The following is a 10,000-nucleotide window of genomic DNA, read 5'->3' as shown; positions in this document are numbered from 1 at the left end:
ACATGAACAGAGCCGGTTGGCTCTGCTCTACAGGCCGTTCCATATCTAGGTGGGTTGTGGTGTGAGCCGTCCACACAGATCTCCATGACAACGTAGTAAAAAAAAAACAACGGGCATCTTGTGTTCACCAACAGACAGCGTTGGCGCAAAAAGAACAGGAAGGCAATATTTGCCCGAACGATAATGAAGAGAAACCTGCACACAAGCACGGACACTGAGGTTTCCGATCTGTGTGTGTGTGTGTGTGTGTGTGTGTGTGTGTGTGTGTGTGTGTGTGTGTGGGTGTGTGTGTGTGTGTGTGTGTGTGTGTGTGTGTGTGTGTGTGGGGGGGGCACCTGGATGAGGTAGTCCCTGGGGTCGCAGGTGCTGAATGATCTATTGAAGAGCAGGTGGAAGCCCTGGGGGGTCTGGCTGGCCTCCAGCAGCTGGTAATCCTGTTGTTGGTCCTGAGTTACATGACCCTCTGCATCACTCCATGCATCCTGCGGATACACACACACAAACATGCCCACGTGTACATGTACACGTGCACACACACACGTGCACACGTGCACGCGCACACACACGTACATTTGCATACACACGCACACCAACACATACACACACACACACATGTGAACATACATATACACACACACACACACATACACACACACACACACACACACACACACACACACACACACACTCACACACACACACACACACACACACACACACACACACACACACACACACACACACACACACACATACACACATACACGTATATATAAACATGCCATGACTTAGAAACAAACACAGTACCTCAGTACCTAGGTAGATTAATTCAGAAGGCAGCCAATATATAGAGAACATATTATCAGGACTTGAATATACTACTTCGAGTTAATTGGTGATAATCAGTAAAATGAAGAGACTAGTGACTTGAAAATTATCCAGGCCTGGCAAGAGGCACATTCATATCCCAAAGGAAAACAGGAGCTGGCTTTACCTTCCTGTAACGTCTCATGTCTGCCTAGAATAGAACCTGAAATCGTTTTCTCTCTCTATTTCTCCCCGGCTCTCTCATTTTCTCACTCTCATTCTTCTCGCTTCCCTTTGAATCGTGTGGCAAACTCAACTGTTGATTTCAATTAAATGAACATGTTTTGAAATAATGATGATAGCATTGAATAGATTCTTTGTTGATATGGTAGCTGCTGCCATGTCATGTTCATATGTGTCACAAGATATGATGATGATGAGAGTGATGAACAACACAAGACTATTTAAATCAAATTTTTCTCAGTAACCTGATCTCCATTGAAAATAATTTGTCCATGATTATTCTTTGGCTTTATAAGATTCGATAAATAACAGCGATTGTACTTCATTAGTCAATGTACAATAATTGGCCAAGGTCACATCCAGGTTCTTACAGTTTTTCTCGATTGTATACACACAAAAAATTGAACTATGCACACAATTCTGAAAACTTGAAGCTCATGTATCAACTACAAGACTCCAGACTGCTAAACTCTAAGCACAATTCCACTGTTTTCACATTTTTGCTGAACTCTAAGCACAAATCTCATAATTTAGCACACTTGGTTCTCCTGTTCATACTGGCCTTAAAAACGCAACAACTAATTACCAATAAGTCTAACTCACTTCTCACCTGTTCAAACTCAACTGACAAAACACTTCAATCATGTGTCAGAGCATAAAAGAGGACTCGTGAGCTCTACTGTGCTGTAGTAGATATGGTCCTTTGGCCTGATAATTTCACTGTATTGCAGTAAAAAATACATATTTGCTTTGTGACCTTTTAGCACTTGTACTTGCACTGATTTCCTCATTACGTCCCCCGAAAGACAGTCTAAACATTTTCTTACTGTAGTGTTTTTCGTTTTATTTATCAGTGCAATTACTGTACTGTAATTTACCTACAGTCTTTATACTATATGTACCACCTAATTGCAACTTTAAAAAACAAATCTGTTTCTAAACAATTTTATACATTGGAATATGTAACATGGCCTCATAAAGCCAAAATATATGTAAATAGTATTTTGATGGAAGTCTTTTGAATGGTCACACCAGTGTTTAATTGATGCTCTCTAAGAGATATTCATTTGATAGCTGTGTTTACTGTTTGGTGGAAAAAAACTGTTTTGAGAAGAATTTGTGTAGTTTTGACAAAATTATTAACTCTTCTCAGGTTTGTGTTTAGAGTTTTGAGAAATTGAGCTATAGTTTCAGAAAACGTGTTTTAACGATTGAGAAAAACTGTAACTATTCCAGGTCAGAGGTCTTAGCGCCAATTTTGTCTCTCTTTGTCTCCATAATGCAGTACCTGACCCCTGGGGAAGCTTTGCTGCAAGTTTGAGAACATTGCTGCCTTCACTCTATCTGCCCCTTTATGAACTTAGTTAATTTGTGTGAGTGAATGTTGATTTGCTCAATACTAAAGCCACCTGTGTTTCAGGCGCACAGAGACACACTGTACGCTGTGATGCTAACCAAAATTAAAAACACAAAGTTACTTCCAGAAACTCGGGTCTTCATTCAAGCATTCACGTGGAAAGGGATTATCTAGCATGACAGGCATGAAGGTGATTAGAACGGATGACTCGTTTGTTTGGGAGACTAGTCTGGCCGTCCTCAGGTAAACCAGAGGACTGTATTTTGAGGGACAGACTGCCGGGGCGGAGGGGTGGTAGTGAGACGGCCCCAGTCAGATGAACAGGACAGCTGGGTCCAGCTGGACGACTGTGTTAGGAGGTGATGGTGTGGAGGAGGTGATTGCTAGACCCCGGGCCAATCAGGGGGCATGTGCATCATGATGTCACATCGCAATGGACCGCCTCCTTTGCTGAAGTATAGGAGCGCAGGAATGTTGTTGGTAATACTAATGGTGTTTTGGTCATTCATTTATTAAGTGATTTGTCATTATGGGGAGACATAGTTGTGTTTTGAAACTGCCCCAGCGTTTCTTGTGTGAGACATGGCCAAACTAAGTTTTGATTAGGCTAACCTTAGCCTAGTTTAAGGTTATTTGGGTCCTCTAATAGAATGACAACCTCAGAGGACATAGTGTGATACCTGAGATGATGATATTAGGAGGGCCTATGGGGAAGAAATGTGTATTTTGGCAAATATATATTGAATATGATGTAATTGAAGAGATTTGCAGCAGCTTATGTATGATTGCCTATTCATGAACTGACCTTGTGTGTGTGTGTTTCTGTGTGTGTGTGTGTGTGTGTGTGTGTGTGTGTGTGTGTGTTTCTGTGTGTGTGTGTGTGTGTGTGTGTGTGTGTGTGTGTGTGTGTGTGTGTGTGTGTGTGTGTGTGTGTGTGTGTGTGTGTGTGTCTGCGCGTGCGTGTGTGTGTATGTTTGTGTGTGGGTTTGTGTGTCTGTGTGAGTTTGTGTTTGTGTGTGTGTACATGCACATAAAGAAACGCAACCTTACAGCTGCATTATTTCTTTGCGATAAAGAACCAGAGGCACAGAGGACGTAGAAAACATAAAAAACACATTGGAAAAGACTAGAATATTTCTGGACATAATTGAATATGTCCTTGTCAGGAAATGTTGGTGACTCAACAACAGGATGGTGCTTATCATAGCACAAGACATCCTGTGACATCATAAAATACACATGATTATGCGCATTATGACATCCTTTTGCCTTTCAGCGATTGCCTTTCAGTCCAGTTCTGCCTCCTTGCACAACCAGGAGTTTAATGTAGCACTTTTCCTGTTACACTTCTAAAATGAGTGGCAGGAACATGTATTATATCCATTATACATGTATGTAAATTGTATTATATTTGTAGACTTCTGATATGTTTAGTATACAATGGCATGGCATATTTTGTAAATATAGACAAATGCTGTTTCACTTATTTTACATTACCGGAATAACTCTACAAATCTAAATAATTTGGATATTTATATTTATATAATTTATATGTTTGTATTGCTTTTTTTCAGCGTATTGGAACATGTATTCATTTATTCATGTATTATTATGTATACGTTTGGTTTGTGGAGAAAATGTTTTTTCTTAATTCACCGAACAAAAATGATGGTGACAGTGTTTTAGTTGTCTGTGTGAGTGCAACAGGTATCAATCTAATTGGCTAATCGGTTCAAACTGATGTTTTACATGGTTGCACACTTATCATAGGGTACCTGAATTTCATATTTAGCTTGTAACATATTAGAATGTATGTTCAGGATTCATATTGATTATAGAGTCTAGATTTTATACTTATTAATTCCACAAAACGCATGAATGTATATAAAAATAACCTCAGCTTTCAGACTACCACAAAATCCCATCTACACCGCTATCCCCTGCCCTCACAGCATACATCCACAAGCCCAGCGACGGATCAGTGTCACGACCGTTACCCCAAAGTAGCTCTTGGCTCCGTCGTCCCACAGAACCACCAGGTCGGCGTTGGTCAGCTCCCCGCGGTCGGACATGCCCAGCAACACGCCGTGCTGTATGTGGGCCACCGTCAGCTCAAAGTAGACCTCTTGCGTGGCGTAGCTGACGTTCCAGGCCAGCTGGAGGTCACCGCGGGGGTCCAGTGGCACGTGGAAGGGCATGGGCAGAGCAGGAGGCGCGGGGGCCCGGGGGCTGGACGAGGGGTCCAGGGGGTTGATGGCTCTGGCCGGGGCCTGGTACGACGCCACCAGGATGAGAACCAGCGCAGCCAGGGCTGTGAAGTACATGATGGTGATGTCCTGCAGGCGAAAGGTCCCGGTGAATATACTCATAGCCTCTCTAACGGGGTCGCTTTCCCTTGTTCATGGACCAATGAACTGGGCTATTTTCCGGTGAGTTTGATGCGTTGAATGCTAATTTGTTACTTTGTTAGTTAATAAAGAGATGACATCGCAGATGTATTTTTATGTCCAACTGTGCAGTTAGGTGAAAAAGTGTCTCTTGATGATGGAAAGTTGTCCAGCACTCAAATCTTTTTCAGTTTTTCATCGTCCTCCGCTAGAAAAATATGTAAACGTTGTTTTTCCAATTTTTTCCCATAAAGTCCTTGTATGTTCTTTCTCCCGACAGTGTCACTGCTCTTCCTTTGGTCTCATCTCTGTTTTTCTGTCTCTGCTTTTTAAGGAAACCCCTCCCTTTTGTCCTTTCCATTTATGTGCGGACTGCAGGCTAATGGCATTAGGTCTGTTGGGGAAAATAGGATTGTTTTTCTTTAAGCCCCGGGGTCAGCCATGATTCTGCACATCTGCCAGGTCCTAATTGATCTAAATTGATCCATGGACATGATCAACAACAATCGGCCTGGACTAACTAGACTTTATTGCACTTTCGATCTCCCTCACAGCTCATGCCCAAATCATGCTCCCAAAATGTCAGACGTATAGTTAAATGGACGTATGGTGAGTTTCTCCTGAAACATATGTTCGCTATGACGTCAGACACAAGAACAATTGGTAAAATGCTTCACATTGAGTAATACAATAACTTCTGTTATGTCAGTTGTATGTATACCTTTGTCCTCAGACCTACACTGGATGTTTGCTGATTGACAGCCGACAGATATCTATATGTAAGCAATCACACCTTCCCTGCTGATGGGAGGTCTCTGATAGCTCGGCAGCTCGTCCGGGCTCGTGTTCTGACGTGTGCGTAATGGCCCAACAGCCGCTTACAGCCCTGGCTGCGTTGTGTTGGGCTTGGTTGTGTTTGGTTTGGTTGTTTTGGAGTGGAGTGGAAACAAGAGATGCTAGCCAGCAGCAGCAGCAGCAGCATCATAGTGTGTTAATGTAATCAAACCCCACTGTTCCCTGAGGAAATGAGAGCGCTTTAGCGATCTGTCTATCCTTCTTCTGTCTCCTTCCATCACGTGCCACATGATACCTGCCTGGGTTGAGTCTCTCTCTCTCTTTTTTGCTTTGGTCTCTCTTTCCTCTTTGTTATTTTTTATTTTTATTTATTCATTTATTTAAAGGACAGTGCACATTGATTATCATTTCTGTAAATGCGCCAGTGTTAGCCAGCAGGCTAATTTTCAACTGTAGTCCTTTGGCAAGATGTTATACTAGGCACATGGTGGCTGAAAATAAAATAACATATTAAATCACACAGCAATTGATATACAATAATAAAACATAATGCCATAGGACTGGCTCCATTAAAACATTAAAACATAAGACATATAACCATACAGCCATACAACCCTTAGGGGATCTATATAGAGGAAGACAAACATTAACGTATTATGAGAGGTGCTCACATTTTTGTATGGTCAAAAGCCAGCCCTTAAGATGGTGTGTGAATGTATGGTGTGAGGTGGAGTTTCTAATGTCCACTGGCAATTGGTTCCATAGTTTAGATGCTCTCACAGAAAAGCATAGTTGGCCAAATTAACTGGACCTAAGAGGGACTACACAGTCCCCTCTTAAGGCAGACCTTGTGGTTCTGCTGCTGGATGACTTCTGCTGTATAAAAGTGCAGAGTGGTGGAGGAGCCTTCCCATTAAGGATCTTAAAGATTAGGCATGCATCACTGTGTTTTAAAATATTTTCCCAACTGAGTAAGTTATATTTGTTAAGAATCTTACAGTGGTGGTAAAGTTTGGGTTTTTTGTCCAAAACTTCAAGTGCTTGTTTGTGAAGCGATAAAATAGGCTTTAATGTTGTGCTAGATGCCTGGGTCCAGCTTGTCATACAATATGTTAGGTGAGGGATTATCATAGTATTCATGTATAGCTTTGCTACAGGTGTTGTCAAACACCTGCACTACCTTTCTCACTTGATCTTAGTAGAGTCAAGAATAATGCCTAGATATTTAAACTGTGTAACTGTTTGAATGACCTCCCCAGACACACAGACATTGGGTTCACAGTGAGTAAGCCATTTATGTACATGTACCATTGTGTCGCTGAGCTTGGCAGCAGCTTGGGCTTTAGTTTTTGCATGAACATATATGACTGTATCATCAGCATACATCTGAATCTCACATCCAGTGCACACTGATGGCAGGACATTTATGTAGATGCTGAACAGAATAGGGCCCAGGACAGATCCCTGGGGTACACCCAGTTCGTTCCTCAGGGGTGGTGATGTCTCACCACTAACTCTCACACACTGAACTTTTTCTAACTTTTTTTTATAGAGAGACTCTGCTTCCTGTCTCTCTATAAAACAGACTCTTGAACAAACAAGCGTGCGTGCTTTGTCTGTCTATCTCTTTGTTTAACCCTCTTTATCTTTCCTTGTTCCTATTTTTCCTGCTTATGTGTGCCAGGTATACGCTATAATGCACTATTCATCTTTTATTAACTTCCTGTTCTGTTTTCTACGAAACATGCGCATATTCTCAGACAACTGCTGCCGTCAGTCCCACAAGAAGAGACCCTGTGAGGTCATCTGGAGCAGCAGAGGGACAAATGAGAGCCCTGCGGGACTTGGGTCAGCTGTCAGATTGGCTGTGGAGGGAGAGAATGATGTTGCATCTCTGAAATTACTTTCACAGATCTGTGTGTGTGTGTGTGTGTATCTGTGTGTATGTGTGTGTGATTGTGTGTGTGTGTGTGTGTGTGTGTGTGTGTGTGTGTGTGTGTGTGTGTGTGTGTGTGTGTGTGTGTGTGTGTGGGGAGGGATGTTTGTCTGTGTGTGTGTGTGTGCGTGTGTGTGTGTGTGTGTGTGTGTGTGTGTGTGTGTCTGTGTGTGATTTAAATGCAATAAAATATTTGCATTCAGTTATGTTCTATTCCTCTTCCTGTGCCCCCAACAATGTTTTGCCCAAGGATCTCCTCACAAATTGGCTCATCAAGGATTCTTGAACACACTCTACAGTTATCAATCACAGTCCATTATCCAATCAAAGAACAGCTGACCTTCCCTCTTCCTCTTTCAAGTGAGGATTACCCCTACCCCTGAGGCTCAGCAGGTTAATCATCTCCCTTTATATCCTAGTTTCTTAACATGAATTGAAGGTTTTTTCTCCTGCACCTGAACTAAAGACATTCGCCACTTTCAACGAAACACTCAATATATTGAGTGTGCGTGCGGTTAATTTTATTTTGCAGAACAAAATCTTCGATGCAGTATAGTGTATAAAAGGAGAGGATGAAGATATTGTTGACTTGGAGGACGCGCTGTCTGTTCTGCTGATGAATTAGAAGAAGAGCTTGTACCAGTCAAAGAACACACACATCCAAATGTACTACTTTGAATGTCCTGTCCTTGGTTTCATCTTGCTATTATTTTGGAAGTTGTGTTCGGAAGTTGGCCTATAGGTGAAGAACAGGAAGGCTGTTAACTTGTTCCGGATTCTTTAGATACATCGGGCGTATGTTTGCGCTTGCATAAATACTCACCGATGAAACCACACACCAACAATGAACCTCACACACACACACGCACGCACGCACGCACGCACGCACGCACGCACGCACGCACGCACACACACACACACACACACACACACACACACACACACACACACACACACACACACACACACACACACACACACACACACACACACACACACACACAGTAAGTTTGATAGCCAGTCATTGGCAGGGCCGGCTAAAGGCATAGGCCATAATATCGGCGGTCAGATAGAGCGCCCCCTTCTGGTTGGCTCCGGTTGCCCTCGATGAAGGAAATCCGGGAAATAAACCCAAAAAACTCTTTACCTCGCCCGGGGACCCATGGCTAGAGCCGGCCCCTTCATTGGACTGTGTGATGGCTAGCATGACTGCGCAACCTCTTTCCTTCATTTCCAATTTGTTTCAAGGTGATTCCAGGGTTTGTCACAGGTGGCAAGTTCGTGTGTAAGTAGCTAACCAATGATAACAAACCCACTTTTGCACAGACTACGAAATGGTCCACGTCTTGTCTCATCTTGTACATCACATCTCCAACGCTGCATTTCACAGTGCATACCCCAAGCGGTGTGCAGATCCGAAATACTGACAAGCACACACACGCACGCATACACAATAACTCACACACAGACACTCACACACGCACTCGCACGCACGCACGCGCGCCCTCGCAGCGTATGACAAACGACGACCAACGCCACAGAGCGGACCAAAGCAAAGCGGAGAGAAACGTGAAGCCTCGCGTCGCCTATTTGTTCATAATTGTTTGGTTATGATTTCCTTCTTTGATTTTATTTTGACAGCATCCGGTTGCCTTCGCATCCCGGGGAAAACACGCGAGGTCTGACTTCGTCGTCGCGTGGCGTTAAATCGGGGCTCGTGAGATGGAGCTGTCGAGATCTTTTCCCGCCTCGCTAGCTGTGATCCGCGCACTGGTGTTTGCGTAGGACGGCTTCTTCTTCTTGTATTGTGGATTCGTCGACCGTCGCCAGCCAGCAGGCGCTCATTTGCTGCGATTCAACAAACTCTCGACACGGATCTAAAACAAGTCCACATTCCGGGGAAACGCGTCCTCCGACCCCGCTTGAGATCTGGCTAGCTGCAGGTCGATCTCCCCGTGGCTTCGGACTATCTCTGCTGTCTCTGCGTGGACAGGAATTACGAGAGAAATCGTATTTTTTTTGTTTTTCGTTTAATGTGAACGCGGCGAATCTCAGGATAAAAGTAGCAGCTGTTTAGCAGCATGCACGTATCGCGAGGCTCCTGCTCTGGTTGACATTGACTCTTGAACCAGCCCGGTGTTTATTGTGAACACAAAGCGGCTCGTCGGTTTGGTGGGTGGTGGGGTCGTGAGGTTATGCTGATGCCGACGTGCTTCACACCGCGTCGCAGTGAGTGAACGGAGGCTCCGGGATCCACGGGTCTGGCACAACGTATTGGAGCCGACCCTTCTTCTCCTCGATGTGATCAGGTGAACTCCTATTATCTCTAAAGGTAAGCATGCCCGGGTAATCAGTGTTATTTTTATATCCCGCTGAATAACTTGTTTTGGTGGAACTCCCTTTTCAGTGATTTTTTCTTTTTATAAACTCACTTAGCAATTTTTTACATTTTGACAGTGTTCGTAAAACGGCTCG

General features: G+C 43.6%; 2 protein-coding genes across 2 annotated transcripts in view; one reads left to right on the top strand and one right to left on the bottom strand.

The window, feature by feature from the left end:
• dbh (dopamine beta-hydroxylase (dopamine beta-monooxygenase)) overlaps window positions 1–5,708 on the bottom strand; it is a 15,925-nt gene extending 10,217 nt beyond the window's left edge. Inside the window, exons 1-2 of the mRNA XM_060050234.1 lie at window positions 4,405–5,708; window positions 336–482 (exon numbers count right to left, since the gene is read on the bottom strand). Of these exons, the coding sequence (XP_059906217.1) occupies window positions 336–482; window positions 4,405–4,776 (519 nt within the window). The 5' untranslated portion in view covers window positions 4,777–5,708. The remainder of the gene's footprint in view (window positions 1–335; window positions 483–4,404) is intronic.
• A 3,162-nt stretch (window positions 5,709–8,870) lies between these two features.
• fam163ba (family with sequence similarity 163 member B, genome duplicate a) overlaps window positions 8,871–10,000 on the top strand; it is a 20,547-nt gene continuing 19,417 nt past the window's right edge. The window contains exon 1 of the mRNA XM_060050225.1: window positions 8,871–9,857. The gene's annotated coding sequence lies outside the window, so the exon portion shown is untranslated. The remainder of the gene's footprint in view (window positions 9,858–10,000) is intronic.

This window comes from Gadus macrocephalus, chromosome 4 (assembly GCF_031168955.1).
Source record: "Gadus macrocephalus chromosome 4, ASM3116895v1".
Classification (NCBI taxonomy): domain Eukaryota; kingdom Metazoa; phylum Chordata; class Actinopteri; order Gadiformes; family Gadidae; genus Gadus; species Gadus macrocephalus.
This window is presented reverse-complemented; position numbering and strand designations above follow the sequence as displayed.